The sequence below is a fragment of the Phocoena phocoena genome, chromosome 8, assembly GCF_963924675.1.
Source record: "Phocoena phocoena chromosome 8, mPhoPho1.1, whole genome shotgun sequence".
NCBI lineage: Eukaryota > Metazoa > Chordata > Mammalia > Artiodactyla > Phocoenidae > Phocoena > Phocoena phocoena.
Genome location: NC_089226.1, coordinates 64338873 through 64356622, shown reverse-complemented (window position 1 = coordinate 64356622; position 17750 = coordinate 64338873). Strand labels below are relative to the sequence as shown.

At 38.6% G+C, this 17750-nt stretch overlaps 1 protein-coding gene across 2 annotated transcripts in view; it reads right to left on the bottom strand.

Annotated features, from left to right (window-relative positions):
* The window catches only part of SWAP70 (switching B cell complex subunit SWAP70), a 75117-nt gene that overhangs the window by 19535 nt on the left and 37832 nt on the right, over positions 1 to 17750 (bottom strand). For both annotated transcript variants that reach the window (XM_065881716.1, XM_065881717.1), the window contains one exon: positions 772 to 999. In XM_065881716.1, coding sequence (XP_065737788.1) covers positions 772 to 999 — 228 coding nt within the window. The remainder of the gene's footprint in view (positions 1 to 771; positions 1000 to 17750) is intronic.

Sequence of the window (17750 nt, the reverse complement as noted above, 5' to 3'; positions counted from 1 at the left end):
CCAAAGTAAGGAAATCCCAAATCAGAGCTATTATTCAATGTAATAAGGTAGGAAATCTAATCTAATCCACTAAAAATATATAAATTCTATTTAATAAGCATTAAGCCTCCATATGTATAACAGATGCTATGCAGGTGCTGAGAAAACAAACTTTATCATCTAATATGATAAACACAACTTTACTATATAAAGGTATTTTTTCCCAAAAGAAAGAATATTTTTATGATTTTATAAAAATAATATATATCATATACATAAAGAGAGATCAACATGTATAAACATATATAATAGTAAGTCCAATAATAAGAAAAGAACAAAGAATAAAATAAAATTCACAGAAATCCCACAATCCAGAGGCAATCAACATTTTGGCACTCATCCTTCCAGACAGCTCTACAAACACAAATCACATTGCATGAAAGGGATGACAAGACACCTACTGTTCAACAAACTTTTTTTCACTGAACAATATGCCATGGGATCTTTCAGATGAATAAGTATGGATGTACACGTGACATAAAAGTACTTTAAAAATGTTTAGAAATGTGATCATTTAAACAGTTATTTCAAAATAGTAATTTCCCAATGCTTAACTGTAATTCTTTACAATGAAAGCCTAACACAAGACTGGGAAAATAAGAAACTTTATTCCTGTTCTAAATCAGTGTAAAAGTATAAGTGACTTAGACTCATCTTTGTAATGCAAATTTGTTTTATTTCAAACATGTCAAATTCTAAAGGTAAGGAGAAATAGTGTTATAGGACTCTTACCTGTTTCAGCACATCTAATATAAGCTCATTAAAGACCTCGTTAATTGCCATGGACACTGTCTGCCGATCCATGCCTTTGCTAAACTGTCCATTTCCAATAAGCTCAATCAGTTCCCACACGGAAAGGCCATCTTTACTGTCATCAAAGTTGATTTTATAATTTTCAAATTGTTCTTGTTGCCAACCTCCTCCCATAGCTTCTGTAAGTTTCTTAAGCAGGTATTCAATCTATATAAAGAATTTTTAAAACATTATTTCATAGCAAAAAAATAACTTTTAAACTTAGGTATGTACCTGTGTTACTTACACTGAAAGGTCAATTTCGGAAATATTCTTTTATAGTGCCAAAAGTGTATCTTTCAAGAATCATGATACTACCAGGGAGAAGGGTATGGATAAAATGCCATTTATTCTATATTAAACTAGAATAAGTAATCAAAAACTGGAACCTTTAAGAGTATAGTATATTTGCATACAGAACTAAAGCAAACTGCACACATACTATCGTACACAAACTAAATGATGTGATCTGACTACTCTGTTGGATTTCAATATATCAGAATATTAATTTTACTGAACAATAAGCATCTCAAAGTATGTACAACTTAGTCACCAATTTATTAATTTTCCACATAAGCCAATTATTTGAAATTAATGCTGCTGCTGACAATGTTGTAAACAATGGTGAATTCCCAGCCTGGGCCAGAAAAGTCTATTAAATCCCAAAACACATAGCTTTGTATAGAAAAACAGTAGAAAATACTGCACGCGTCCTTCCAGACAGCTCTACACACACACACATCACATTGCATGAAAGGGATTACAAGACACCTGCTGTTCAACAACCTGTTGTTTTCAGATGAATGAGTATGGATGTACATGTGACATGAAAGTACTTTAAAAGTGTAAATGAAATAGTAACAGTTAAACAAAACAGTGATGCAGTAATACTGAATGAGAATTGATCTCTCTTATCCTCTGGAAAGCCTGGGTATCCTACAGTGCTCTCTCAAACTCAACATGTGCAAAAATGAATGAATGAACCATCTCTACCTTTCAAATGGCTTCTTCTCCAATTATGGATTTCAGTTGGGAACAACACCATTCAGCCATGTCAGGACCCTGTTCCCCACTCCCTTACATCAAATCAGTGACAAAATCCTACTGTTTTCACCTCCCTTCTTTAAACTCTGCCTAGCTCCCTATCACCTCAAAGATAAAGGCCAAGCTCCTCTGTGTCCCCTGTGATCACCCCTGCCTACTGTCTCTAACATATTTCCTGCCATGCCCTACTGCAGATTTTACACTCCACCAATAACCACCATCAACACAGATCGCAAGCATGTTCTGTAAAGGGCTAGCTTGTAAACATTTAAGACTTTCTACATCTCTGGTATATGTTCTTCTTTGTTCGGGTTTTTTTGTTTTTTTGGTATTTTTTAACAACCCTTTAAAAACGTGAAAATTATCTTAGCACATGGGCTATATATATAAAAACAGGCTATGTGGGCTGAATTCACCCAGCAAGCTGTAGTTTGCCAACACCTGCTATAGATTATAAGTAGTCTACCCATTTAACACATTTTTTTATGCTTCTATGCCCTGCCCCATGCTGTCCTATCTAGATTACCTTTCCCCATTTCTACCCAGCTAACTGGTATCTGTTCAAATCCTACATTGTCAATAATATGTCCACTCAAAATAGTCCAAAATGTGGACCACCAGCATCAGCGTCACCTGGAAGCCTGTTGGAAACGAAGAATCTCATACCGCACCGAAGACCCCAAAATCAGAATCTGCATTTTAACAAGAACCCCCAGTACTTCCATATGCACATTAAAGTTTGAGAAGCACTGCTCTGACCCAGGTCAGGTGTTCCTCTTCTGTGTCACTGCACTCAGCATACTGTACTGAAACTATCTCTATACTCATACGCTGCCCCCTGTAGATTTTCTGAAATCCTTATAGGAGGGACAATGTCCCACTCATCTTTGAATCTCCAGAACTCAGAATCATACATAGAATGTAGTAGAGGTCAATTAATGAAATGGAAATAAACTAAGCTAGGTCTCAATTTTTCTCATCTATGAAATGGGTATAATAACACCCATCATACAGAACTACTATGGGGATAAAATGGGACAAAAATAGAACACTGTGCACAATGTCTGGCACAGTATGTACTCCATCAATGTTACTTCCTTCTGCACTGAGTAGAATATTATTCAACCATTTAACATTACATTTAAGGCAGACTGGTTCAAGATGGCGGAATAAAAGGATGTGCACTCATTCCTTGTTGCGAGCACACTGGAATCACAACTACCTGCTGAACAATCATCGACAGGAAGACACCGGAACTCACCAACAAAGATAACCCACATCCAAAGACAAAGGAGAAGCCGCAATGAGATGGTAGGAGGGACAATCACAGTAAAATCAAACCCCATAACAGCTGGGTGGGTGACTCACAAACTGGAGAACAATTATACCACAGAAGTCTACACACTGGATTGAAGGTCCTGAGCCCCATGTCAGGCTTCCCAACCTGGGGGTTTGGCAACAGGAGGAGGAATTCACAGAGAATCAGACTTTGAAGGCTAGCGGGATTTGACTGAAGGACTTCGACAGGACTGGGGGAAACAGAGACTCCACTCTTGGAGGGCACACACAAAGTAGTGTGCACATCAGGACCCAGGGGAAGGAGCAGTGACCTCACAGGAGATGGAGCCAGACCTACCTGCTAGTGTTGGAGGGTCTCCTGCAGAGGCAGGAGGTGGCTGTGTCTCACTGTGAGGACAAGAACACTGGCAGCAGAAATTCTGGGAAGTACTCCTTGGCGTGAGCCCTCCCAGAGTCCACCATTAGCCCCACCAAAGAGCCTGTAACCTCCAGTGTTGGGTCGCCTCAGGCCAAACAACCAACAGGGAGGGAACCCAGCCCTACCCATCAGCAGACAAGCACATTAAAGTTTTACAGAGCTCTGCCCACCAGAGCAACACCCAGCTCTACCCACCACCAGTCCCTCCCATCAGGAAGCTTGCACAAGCCTCTTAGATAGCCTCATCCACCAGGGGGCAGACAGCAGAAGCAAGAAGAACTACAATCCTGCAGCCCGTGCAGTGAAAACCACATTCACAGAAAGACAAAATGAAAAGGCAGAGGACTATGCACCAGATGAAGGAACAAGACAAAATCCCAGAAAAACAACTAAACGAAGTGGAGATAGGCAACCTTCCAGAAAAAGAATTCAGAATAATGATAGTGAAGATGATCCAGGACATCAGAAAAAGAATGGAGGCAAAGACCGAGAAGGTGCAAGAAACGTTTAATGAAGACCTAAAAGAATTAAAGAACAAACACACAGAGATGAACAATACAAGAACTGAAAAGAAAAATGCACTAGAAGGAATCAATAGCAGAATAACTAAGGCAGAAGAACGGATAAGTGACTTGGAAGACAGAATGGTGGAATTCACTGCCGTGAAACAGAAAAAAGAAAAAAAGAAACGAAGACAATCTAAGAGACCTCCGGGACAACATTAAATGCACCAACATTCGCATTATAGGGGCCCCAGAAGGAGAAAAGAGAGAGAAAGGACCCAAGAAAATATTTGAAGAGATTATAGTGGAAAACTTCCCTAACATGGGACAGGAAATAGCCACCCAAGTCCAGGAAGCACAGAGAGTCCCAGGTAGGATAAACCCAAGGAGAAACACGCCAAGACACATAGTAATCAAACTGAAAAAAATTAAAAGACACAGAAAAATTATTAAAAGCAACAAGGGAAAAACAACAAATAAAATACAAGGGAACTCCCATAAGGGTAACAGCTGATTTCTCTGCAGAAACTCTACAGGCCAGAAGTGGGGGGGGCACAATATATTCAGAGTGATGAAAAGGAAGACGCTACAACCAAGATTACTCTACCTAGCAAGGATCTCATTCAGATTTGATGGAGAAATCAAAAGCTTTACAGACAAGAAAAAGCTAAGAGAATTCGGCACCACCAAACCAGCTCTACAGCAAATGCTAAAGGAACTTCTCTAAGTGAGAAACACAAGAGAAGAAAAGTACCTACAAAGAAACACCCCAAAACAATTAAGAAAATGGTAACAGAAACATACATATCAATAATTACCTTAAATGTGAATGGATTAAATGCTCCACCCAAAAGACACAGGCTCACTGAATGGATACAAAAACAAGACCCATATATATGCTGTCTGCAAAGGACCCACTTCAGACCTAGGGACACATACAGACTGAAAGTGAGGGGATGGAAAAAGATATTCCATGCAAATGGAAATCAAAAGAAAGCTGGAGTAGCAATACTCACATCAGATAAAATAGACTTTAAAGTAAAGAATGGACAAGAGACAAGGAAGGACACACATAATGATCAAGGGATCAATCCAAGAAGAAAATATAACAACTATAAATATAAATGCACCCAAGATGGGAGGACCTCAATACATAAGGCAAATGCTAACAGCTATAAAAGAGGAAATCGACAGTAACACAATAATACTAGGGGACTTTTAACACCACACTTACGCTAATGGGCAGATCATCCAGACAGAAAATTAACAAGGAAACACAAGCTTTAAATGACACAACAGACCAGACAGATTTCATTGATATTTATAGGACATTCCAACCAAAAACAGCATATTACACTTTCTTCTCAACTGCACACGGAACATTCTCCAGGATAGATGACATCTTGGGTCACAAATCAAGCCTCGGTAAATTTAAGAAAATTGAAATCATATCAAGCATCTTTTCTGACAACAATGCTATGAGATGAGAAATCAATTACAGGGGAAAAAAACGCAAAAAATACAAACACATGGAGGCTAAACAATAAGTTACTAAATAACCAAGAGATCACTGAAGAAATCAAAGAGGAAATCAAAAAATACCTAGAGACAAATGACAACAATAACACAATGATCCAAAACCTATGGGATGCAGCAGAAGCAGTTCAAAGAGGGTAGTTTACAGCAATACAATTCTACCACAAGAAACAAGAAAAATCTCAAATAAACAACCTAACCTTACACCTAAAGGAACTAGAGAAAGAAGAACAAACAAAACCCGAAGTTAGTAGAAGGAAAGAAACCATAAAGAACAGAGCAGAAATAAATGAAATAGAAACAAAGAGACAATAGCAAAGATCAGTAAAACTAAAAGCTGAAAAAAAAAAACCTAAAAGCTGGTTCTTTGAGAAGATAAACAAAATTGATAAACCATTAGTCAGACTCATCAAGAAAAAGAGGGAGAAGACACAAGTCAATAAAATTAGAAATGAAAAAAGAGAAGTTACAACAGACACCACAGAAATACAAAGCATCATAAGAGACTACTACAAGCAACTCTATGCCAATAAAATGGATAACCTGGAAGAAATGGACAAATTCTTAGAAAGGTATAACCTTCCAAGACTGAACCAGGAAAAAACAGAATATATGAACAGACCAATCACAAGTAATGAAATCGGAACTGTGATTAAAAATCTTCCAACAAACAAAAATCCAGGACCAGAGGGCTTCACAGGTGAATTCTATCAGACATTTAGAGAAGAGCTAACACCCATCCTTCTCAAACTCTTCCAAAAAATTGCAGAGGAAGGAACACTCCCAAACTCATTCTATGAGGCGACCATCACCCTGATACCAAAACCAGACAGAGATACTACCAAAAGAGAAAATTACAGACCAATATCACTGATGAATATCGATGCAAAAATCCTCAACAAAATACTAGCAAACAGAATCCAACAGCACGTTAAAAGGATAATACACCACGATCAAGTGGGATTTACCTCAGGGATGCAAGGATTCTTCAATATACGCAAGTCAATCAATGTGATACACTATATTAACAAATTGCATAATAAAAACCATATGATCATCTCAATAGATGCAGAAAAAGCTTTTGACAAAATTCAACACCCATTTATGATAAAAACTCTGCAGAAAGTGGGCATAGAGGGAACCTACCTCAACATAATAAAGGCCATATATGACAAACCCACAGCAAACATCATACTCAATGGTGAAAAACTGAAAGCATTTCCTCTAAGATCAGGAACAAGACAAGGATGTCCACTCCCACCACTATTATTCAACATAGTGTTGGAAGTCCTAGCCACAGCAATCAGAGAAGAAAAAGAAATAAAGGAATACAAATTGGAAAATAAGAAGTAAAACTGTCACTGTGTACAGATGACATGATACTATACATAGAGAATCCTAAAAATGGCACCAGAAAACTTCTAGAGCTAATCAATGAATTTGGTAAAGTTGCAGGATACAAAATTAATGCACAGAAATCTCTTGTATTCCTATACACTTACAAGGAAAGATCAGAAATAGAAATTAAGAAAACAATCCCATTCACCATTGCAACAAAAAGAATAAAATACCTAGGAATAAACCTACCTAAGGAGGTAAAAGACTTGTACTCAGAACTATAAGACATTGATGAAAGAAATCAAAGATAACACAAACAGATGGAGAGATATACCATGTTCTTGGACTGGAAGGATCAATATTGTGAAAATGACTATACTACCCAAAGCAATCTACAGATTCAATGCAATCCCTATCAAATTACCAATGGCATTTTTTACAGAACTAGAACCAAAAAAATCTTAAAATTTTTATGGAGACACAAAAGACCCCGAATAGCCAAAGCAATCTTGAGGGGAAAAAAGGAGCTGGAAGAATCAGACTCCCTGACTTCAGACTATACTACAAACCTACAGTAATCGAAACAATATGGTACTGGCACAAAAACAAAAATATAGATCAATGGAACAGGATAGAAAGCCCAGAGATAAACCCATGCACCTATGGTCAATTAATCTATGACAAAGGAGGCAAGGATATACAATGGAGAAAAGACAGTCTCTTCAATAAGTGGTGCTGGGAAAACTGTACAGCTATATGTAAAAGAATGAAATTAGAACATTCCCTAACACCATACACAAAAATAAACTCAAAATGGATTAAAGACCTAAAAAATAAACTCAAAATGGATTAAAGACCTAAATACACAAAAATAAACTCAAAATGGATTAAAGACCTAAATGTAAGACTGGACACTATAAAACTCTTAGAGGATAACACAGGAAGAACACTCTTTGATCTTTTTTGATCCACCTCCTAGAGTAATGGAAATAAAAACAAAAATAAACAAATGGGACCTAATGAAACTTAAAAGCTTTTGCACAGCAAAGGAAACCATAAACAAGATGAAAAGACAACCCTCAGAATGGGAGAAAATATTTGCAAACGAATCAACAAACAAAGGATTAATCTCCAAAATATATAAACAGCTCATGCAGCTCAATATTAAAGAAACCAACAACCCAACACAAAAATTGGCAGAAAAGCTGCTCAACATCACTAATTATTAGAGAAATGCAAATCAAAACTACAATGAGGTATCACCTCACACCAGTTAGAATAGGCATCATCAGAAAATCTACAAACAACAAATGCTGGAGAGGGTATGGAGAACAGGGAGCCCTCTTGAACTGTTGTTGGGAATGTAAAATGATACAGCCACTATGGAGAACAGTATGGAGGTTCCTTAAAAAACTAAAAATAGAATTACCATATGACCCAGCAATCCCACTACTGGGTATATACCCAGAGAAAACCAAAATTTAAAAAGACACATGCACCCCAATGTTCACTGCAGCACTATTTACAATAGCCAGGTCATGGAAGCAACCTAAATGCCCATCAACAGACGAATGGATAAAGAAGATGTGGCACATATATACAATGGAATATTACTCAGCCATAAAAAGGAACGAAATTGAGTCATTTGTTGAGACGTGGACGGATCTAGAGACTGTCATACAGAGTGAAGTAAGTCAGAAAGAGAAAAACAAATATCGTATATTAACGCATGTATGTGGAACCTAGAAAAATAACCTAGAAAAATGGTACGGATGAGCCAGTTTGCAGGGCAGAAGTTGAGACACAGATGTAAAGAACGGACGTATGGACACCAAAGGGGGAAAACCGCGGTGGGGTGGGAATGGTGGTGTGCTGAATTGGGCGATTGGGATTGACATGTCTACACTGATGTGTATAAAATTGATGACTAATAAGAACCTGCAGTATAAAAAAACAAACAAACAAAACAACTAATACTAAACTTTCTTTGGGTTATTTGTATGGAAATATGTTAATATAAACGTTTCAGACATTACATGAAATTTCTAAAAATCTTACATGTTCTGGTATAATGTTATAAGTCATAATTCTAGTTATTACTTTAAAATGTATATCTCAGAAATAACTAAATTTCCTTGTCAATTGCATTATTATGAACTTTCATCAAATCTTTAACCGTGGTCATTTTTAAATCTTTTGTCATTTACAGACAGTTCTGGGTGTACTCTGATGCTTTTGCAAATATGTTCCTATAAAAGGGTTTCACTGAATTCAAGGAATTCACTGAAAAGACTCTGAGAAGTACAGGTTTCTGGTAACTGACTATACTGCTGAACTGAATGAATAAGCATTTTCAGAACTCTAATGGAAAACTGATGAATTCATAAAAGTGCTAACAAAAGATCAAGATGAAAAAAAATTAATTACATGGGGCTGAGTGAACTGATGAGTATGATTATAATTTTTGTGACTTTCTGTTTCAATAAACAAACAAAAAAGACACATGCACCCCAATGTTCATTGCAGCACTATTTACAATAGCCAGGTCATGGAAGCATCCTAAATGCCCACTGACAGACAAATGGGTAAAGAAGATGTGGTACACATATACAATGGAATATTACTTAGCCATAAAAAGGAACAAAATTGGGTCATTTGTAGAGACATGGATGGGCCCAGAGACTGTCCTACAGAGAGAAGTAAGTCAGAAAGAGAAAAACAAATATCGTATATTAATGCATATATGTGGAATCTAGAAAAATGGTACAGATGAACCAGTTTGCAAGGCAGAAACAGACACAGATGTAGAGAACAAACGTATGGACACCAAGGGGGTAAAGTGCGGGGGGTGGGCGTGGGGATCAACTGGGAGATTGGGATTGACATGTATACACTAATATGTATAAAATAGATAACTAATAAGAACCTGTTGTATAAAAAATAAATTAATTAAATTAAATTTTTAAAAAACAGAAAAAATAAAATTACATTTAAGAAAGCATTTATGAAATAATATTAAGTGAGGAAGAATGCAAAATTAAATTTACCCATGATCTCCACTGCACAAAGTTTATATAAATATTTTGAAAAATACTAGAGCAAAATATTAGAGCCTAATTTGTTACATATAGGATTGTGAATTAATTTTTTCTTTCTCTTCTTTGCACTTCCAACAATTTGATTATAATGTCGTTTGTGAAATAACATACTTTAACAGAAAAAGAATGCCAACAATAGGAAAAACATGTTTGCAAAGAAATATACATTCGCAAAATATCACAAGGTCAAAAAATATCAAGAGTTCTATTGTAATTTGATGAGATATTGTAAGCTCCTCTTGTATGCAGATTATCTAATACCCTAAATCTAGCATACAGCAGGTATTCAACAAATGTTTACTTGCTGGAGAAAAACACACTTAGGTCTTTCCTTTCTCTTGCTGAAGATGTAACATCTGCTCTTTAGCTTATCAGATTATTATTTTTTTGGCTTTTAAACAGAAGTAATAGGGACAGGCAGTGGAAAAGAGAAAAAGAAAATTATTAAGAAGAAAAGAAAGGGAAAAGGGAAGGAGAGAACAGGACAGAAAAGAGTAGAAGGAAAAAAGCTTAAAGGCAATAAGACACAAGAGAGAAAAAGTCAATTATATAAATAATTGACCAAAGTAAGATAACTTAGAGGTGTTATCATGCACAGAAATTCAATCTCCCTAAGGCAGCAAAAAGAGGGCCCATGCTGCCTGATCACAACTTGGGATAAAGGTTGTACAGGCACTGCTAGAAGTTTTAGTAGTGAGGCCATGGGTGTGGCCACATGCATGGACAGGATAACAAAAAGTGGGCATGACTAGTCAAGAAACAGCCTTAGCTTTCCCTCACCTACCACTGTGAATGAACTGGTGCCCCTCACACCCTGAGCTTCAATTCCTCATGTATATTAGAATGTCTTTAACATTGTTTCCTGTTAGCAGCAAACTCAGCTCTAGAAACAGCTTCCCAGATTCATCCTGAACCTTTCTGAAGTTGCCCTCCCCCAACCCTCCAGAGTTTGTCATCAGCACTCAGCATCTGCTCTGCATTCCCAGTGACTGTTCCAGGCAAGTAATCTAGATTCATTTCCTGTTGGCTTTCAACACAGTCATATACTTATAACCAAATAACTTAAGGACCTCTTAGTGCATTATATTGGGCCAAGGAGAGACAAACATTCCCATTCCCAGTAACTATTCGATGATACTAAATAATAAATCACGTGCTGCTGTGTTAGTCTGAGTGGACCGCACCAATTCTAAGAGCTCATTCAGTTTCAGGAAGCAGCTTACTTCCTCCTCCCAAGGCAAGTTGCACCAAAAATAACAAAGAATAAACTTTCAAGCTGCATGTGATTTTTGAGGCCTCTGGCTCCAAAGTTTATTTGTTAGAAGTTGTTTCACTGTAATCATTGAAGAGGGTCTTTATTAACTTAATAACAATTCAGATTTTATTTCTTAATAAAGGATCTCTTAAAACTATTTCAGCTTTAATACTTAATTGCAAGAAGGCAATTCTTCCAAATAAGCAACAGACAAACATCCTGTTTTGTTCTTGGCTCCGTGGGAAATGAATGCTAATATAAAAACTATACTTTGCAGACACACATTTCCAGGAATATCATTTGACAAAAAATTATAGAACCATCTCAAATGGGGACATGCAATTTCTTGACTTTTGGTACTAAGTCACTTTCACTTAATTTATTCAATATTCTTGATATTGACTGATATTCTGGGTGATGGGAAACTGAGTCAAAAGCAAACTTACCCCACTTATGTTATTCATGTCACTACCACTGTTACTTATATCTCATATAGTATTAATCGAAGCCGGAGAATTAAATCTTAACTTAAAAATATTTTGGACTTAAAATGCAAACCATCATTATGCTAAATGACTTATTGGAAACATAACAATTACTTTAAATTTATAAAGCCTAAAAACTGTTTGTAATAATACAAATCAAACTCATTCATGACAAATTAAGACATTATACTTCAAATTTTATTCTTAAATGTACATTTTCATACTTAATTTTATTAAAATCTGTAAGTCTAAAACTCATTCAAAATATAGTTTTTTTTAACACTATTAAAGTACTTAGGAAGAAAACAAAATCTAACAGAGAATGGGCACCTTAAGAAATGACTCTGTTTCTCATAAACTGTGCAACCTTGAATTTGCAGTGCTTGGCAAAGGCCAGGAGATGTGCTAGGAGCTCAATAAATACAAGGCCACATTTTAAACCTTAGGAGGCTGGTTCAGCAGCCAGACAAAGCAGTTCCACGTAAATCTGTTTTAATGATCCCTTCTTTCCCCCCACAAGTACTCCTGGCCACAGAGGAATAATCTGTAAAACTAACTCTATTTCTACTTCTAATCAGAAGAATGCTGAGGGAGCTAAGGACATCAAAACAACAGAGTTAAGTCCAAACAATGACATGACAAGGTATGCTACTTGACTATCCTGACAAGTCAAAAAGAGGCCATTCCCTTCTCGAATAAGATTAACTTGTTTAGGAGAGGATGAAGACATTCCTGTCAGCCTGCAAAGAAGAAGGCAAGCAAGCAGTGAAGTCTTGGCTGGGCTCTGGGTGCATAAAAATAAAGTCATGGCCCACATCAAGTCTTACATAGGTCCCAGTTTTTCGGGCCACCTAGGGCAGAAAAATTTTTTTTTTTAAATAAATTTATTTATTTTTGGCTGCGTTGGGTTTTCGTTGCTGCGTGCAGGCTCTCTTTAGTTGCGGCAAGCGGGGGCTACTCTTCGTTGCGGTGTGCGGACTTCTCATTGCGGTGGTTTCTCTTGTTGTGGCGCACGGGCTCTAGGTACGCGGGCTTCAGTAGTTGTGGCATGTGGGCTCTAGAGCGTAGACTCAGTAGTCGTGGCGCATGGGCTTGGTTGCTCCGCGGCATGTGGGATCTTCCCACACCAGGGCTCGAACCCGTGCCCCCTGCCTTGGTAGGCGGATTCTTAACCACTGAGCCACCAGGGAAGCCCCGAGCATAAATCTTTTTTTTTTTCCCGGTACGCAGGCCTCTCACTGTTGTGGCCTCTCCCGCTGCGGAGCACAGGCTCCGGACGCGCAGGCTCAGCGGCCATGGCTCACGGGCCCATCCTCCCGGACCGGGGCACGAACCCGTGTCCCCTGCATCAGCAGGGGAACTCTCAACCACTGTGCCACCAGGGAAGCCCCCGAGCATAAATCTTTTTTTTTTTTTTTTTTTTTTTTTTTTTTTTTTTTTTTTTTTTTTTTTTTTTTTGCGGTACGCGGGCCTCTCACTGCTGTGGCCTCTCCCGTCGCGAAGCACAGGCTCCGGACGCGCAGGCTCAACGGCCATGGCTCACGGGCCCAACCGCTCCGCGGCATGTGGGATCCTCCCGGACCGGGGCACGAACCCGCGTCCCCTGCATCGGCAGGCGGACTCTCAACCACTGCGCCACCAGGGAAGCCCTAGCATAAATCTTTTGAGTGTCATAGGCAGAGTAGTCAGGAAGCTGATGCTGACTGGCTCCCTCCACAGCCTGTGACTCAGTGATAATCTACTAATGACAAGTCCTCCACATCAAGAGCTGCTTTGAAGAATATGGTTAAGTCTCCTTACAAACTAATTTCTAATTCTGAAATCAGGACAAAGCCACTTTCAAGTCCACTGTGGATATTTTAGAGACCAAAAGATCATGGGTAAGAGACCCACCCCATCTCCAGTTCTAAAGAAAACGCAAATAAATTTACAACACTAAGTATAACTACAAAATGTCTTAAAAGACAATACTGGAGATTTATTAGCACAATTCTTCCAAGCAGCAGCTAGGTTTTTTTTTGAAAGATTTCCTTATAGTCACTGTTGTAATATAGTTTTTTTTAACGTCTTTATTGGAATATAATTGCTTTACAATGTTGTGTTAGTTTCTGCTGTATAACAAAGGGAATCAGCTATATGTATACATATAATCCCATATTCCCTCCCTCTTGCGTCTCCCTCCCACTCTCCCTAAGCAGCAGCTAGGTTTTAAAAATACCATTAGCATATCTTTTTCTACATCTATCAACATTCTATTCCCTTCTATATGTTTCTGTATTAAGAAAATTTTTGTAGACAAAAATTCCATAGCATGTTTTATTTTTTTATTTTTATTTTTTTTGGCAGTACGCGGGCCTCTCACTGTTGTGGCCTCTCCTGTTGCGGAGCACAGGCTCCAGACACGCAGGCTCAGCAGCCATGGCTCACGGGCCCAGCCGCTCCGCGGCACGTGGGATCTTCCCAGACCGGGGCACGAACCCGTGTCCCCTGCATCGGCAGGCAGTCTCTCAACCACTGCGCCACCACGGAAGCTCAGCATGTTTTATTTTTTACTTCCCCTTTCACATACGTGCACAATTACATTATTAAGCACTAAGAAACTGTCCCCACCGCTACAGTGAAACTGCCTTCTCCTTGCTTACCAATGACCACCTAATTGTTAAATCCAAGGGCAACTTCTCACTCATTACCCTCTAATTTTTCTATAGAATCTAATGCTAGGAACTACTTTTCTGCTTCTTAGAACTTTTTCTTTCTTTGGCACCCATGACTCAACACTCTCCCAGTTCTCCACCAACCTCACAGACTATCCAATTCTGCTTCCTTTACCAAATCTATTTCCTCCCCCTGCTACAGAAATGGGCCCAAGATTCTGTCTTCAGCCCTCGCTTCTCCCACTATTGTCTCTTCCTCCCTGATCTAACCTAGTCCCATGGCTTCCTTGTCTCTGTCTCCAGCCCTGACCTCTCACAGCTCTAAACGTACTCTTTCAGTTCAAACAGGACAGCTCCACAAGGATGATCCACTTAAAATGCCAAATGTACCAAACCCATCATCATACATCATATCCCCAATTTGTTCATCACCCTGTCATTCATTCATACACACACACACACACACACACACACACACACACACACACACACAATTTAGTGAGCATTTATCATGGAGCCAGACATTAAGTTAAATGCTTCACATACATCAACTATCAGTCCTCACAAGAGTCCAGTGAAGGAAGTAGTGATCCCCATTTTCCAGATGGGGAAACCCAAACAGGGAGATTAAGTAATCTGTTCACAGTCACAGAGCTGAAAAGTGGTCAAGTAGGGATTTAAACCAGGCAGTCTGATTTGAAAGACCATGCTTTAAACAACTATACTATATTACCTCCCAGTCGCCCAGACCTGAAACTTGTCTCTATCTCTGTACAGCCATCACAATTCTAGTTAGAAAGGGCATGTGTCATTCTTTTCGACTGCCCAGCACCTAACCCGCTTCTTATGTCTGGGGAATTCCCAATATGGAAGTTAAAAACACAATTGGACACTTTCCAGGCCTCCTTTTCAGCTAGCTCATGGCATGTGACCTAGGTTATAACAATTAGATGCATCATGCCCTGACTGTGATTGAGAAATAGGCACAGAAAACTCTCCATGGTAGCAAGAGCAGTTACTTGCAGGAAGATTTGAGTTCCTGGACAGCACCCAGTGTGCAGGGCCAGAGGTGTTCCGTGGTACAAGTACAACACACATTTTCCCTGTGGTTCCTCACTGCACAGCCTCCACACCTGGTTTTTCAGCCACCATAGCCATTCTGTCAGCTACCCAACATCCTTTTTAAAATTCCCTTTTTGGCTTAAATCAGTCAATCCAGCTGTTTCAAAGACTGGCAATTCAGTCAAGCTGGATACCTCACTCATCTCCGACATGCCCTTCCTTTCCTTTCCTGCCTCATATAACCTTGCCCACTGCTCCCTCCAACCGGAAGTCTTCTCCTCTGCCTTCTCCATTAGTCAAAATTCTTCTGTCTTTTAAGGCCCAGCATAAATGCTACCTTCCCACTAAATATAATAGGTAACACAAATGAGCACTTTCTAAGGGCCAGGCAGTCTTCTCATTTGATATTCACAAGAGCAGTTAGGAGGCAGATACTAGCATTAGCCTTATTTTACAGTTGAGGAAACTACAGCAAAAACTAATGAAGTAAATTTCCCAAGGTCACACAGCTAGTGAGCAGAGTGGAAGCCAGAATTCAAATCCAAGAAATCTGACTCCAGACTCCTGCTCTTAACCAAGGAACACCAAATTACAGCCCATGAGTCAAATCTACCCCAGCTGCCAAATCTGGCTCTCAGCCTGTTTTTATACACACTTGCTCCAAGAACGGTTTTTACATTTTTCAGCGGTTAGAGGGGGTAAAATCAAAAGAATAATAATATTTCATGGTCCATTAAAATTATATGAAACTCAAATTTCAACATCCATAAGTAAAAGTTTTATTAAAGCACAGGAACATATTGTCTTGTGGCTGCTTTCACGCTATTAACAGCAGAGTTGAGTAGCTATAACAGAGACAATATGGCCCAGGAAGCCCACAAAACCTCAAACATTTTCTGTCTGGCCCTTTACTGAAAAAGTTTAAGACGCTGCTTTTAACCACTACATTATACTGCCTCTCTTAAAAAGCCTTCCCTGATCCCTGACCTCCCTCAAACTGGAATAAATCTTTCCCTTCTCTGTATTTGCATGGCATTTGCACCTCTCTTATAACAGGTAGTTTATTTTGCTTTGAATTACACTTGATTTTTTTCTTTTCCTTGAGCAGACTGCATATTCCTTGAAGGCAGGAAGTCATCTTTTTCACTTTGTATTCCTCTTATTGCCTCATTTACTGTTGCCAGTCGATAAATCCTTGCTGACTTGAAATAAAATATTGCAGTGTGAAGGTTTAAACAGATTTTCCTAACATAAACATGAATCATACAAATAAATCACAGACTAGACTCATGCTGGCGGGATGGGTAATAATGGGCACCCTCAATCACTACTGGTAGGTGTATAAATGGTACAGCCCTTCTGAAGGGCAATTCTGCTTCGTTCATCTCATACCCTGAAAGTGAGCATTTCTTAGGACTTAGCATTCCACTGCTGGAATTTATCCTACAGAAATAAGGAGACTAGTGTGCAAAAATGTATGCAATAATATTAGTCATAGGAGCTAACATTCACTGAGTACATATCACGTGCCAGGCACTGAGCTAAGTCATTTATGTTTTCCCCCAGTCGTGATTTAATTGTTTTTTTTAATTTTAGATTTTTTATTGAGGTAACATTGGTTCATAACGTTATATAAGTTTCATGTCTACAACACTGTATTTCTAATCCTACATGCACTATAGTGTGCTCACCACCGAAAACTTAGTTTCCAAAAAGTTGACCCTCTTTATCCCTTTCACCCTTCCCACCCCTACTTCCCCTCTGGTAGCCACTGTTCTGTTCCCTGTATCTACATGTTTTTGTTTGGTTTGGTTTGTTCGATTATTTTTGTTTGTTCATATTCCATATATGCATAAAATCATACAGTATTCCTCTTTCTCTGACTTATTTCACTTACTGAACTAAGTCCTTTAAATACAGAGCCTCACAACCCTTAGAATAAACATTTTTATGAGCCCCATTTTATAGATGAGGAAATTAAAACTCAAGAGGTTACATCATTTGTCCAAGGTTAGGGGATTACAAATGACTCTTTTTAAGGGGAGGACTACAGTTGATTAATCTGCATATTATTAGTCTTTTCTTAATTTACTACTGTAATAAGCATGTATTACATGGATCATTTTTTAGGGCAGTAAGAGAGCACAGAATCCTTACTCCTGTATTCCCCCTGTCCCCCGCCGTCCCCCCGCCCCTTGGAAGCTCAGGGAAAATAACCCAGAACAAA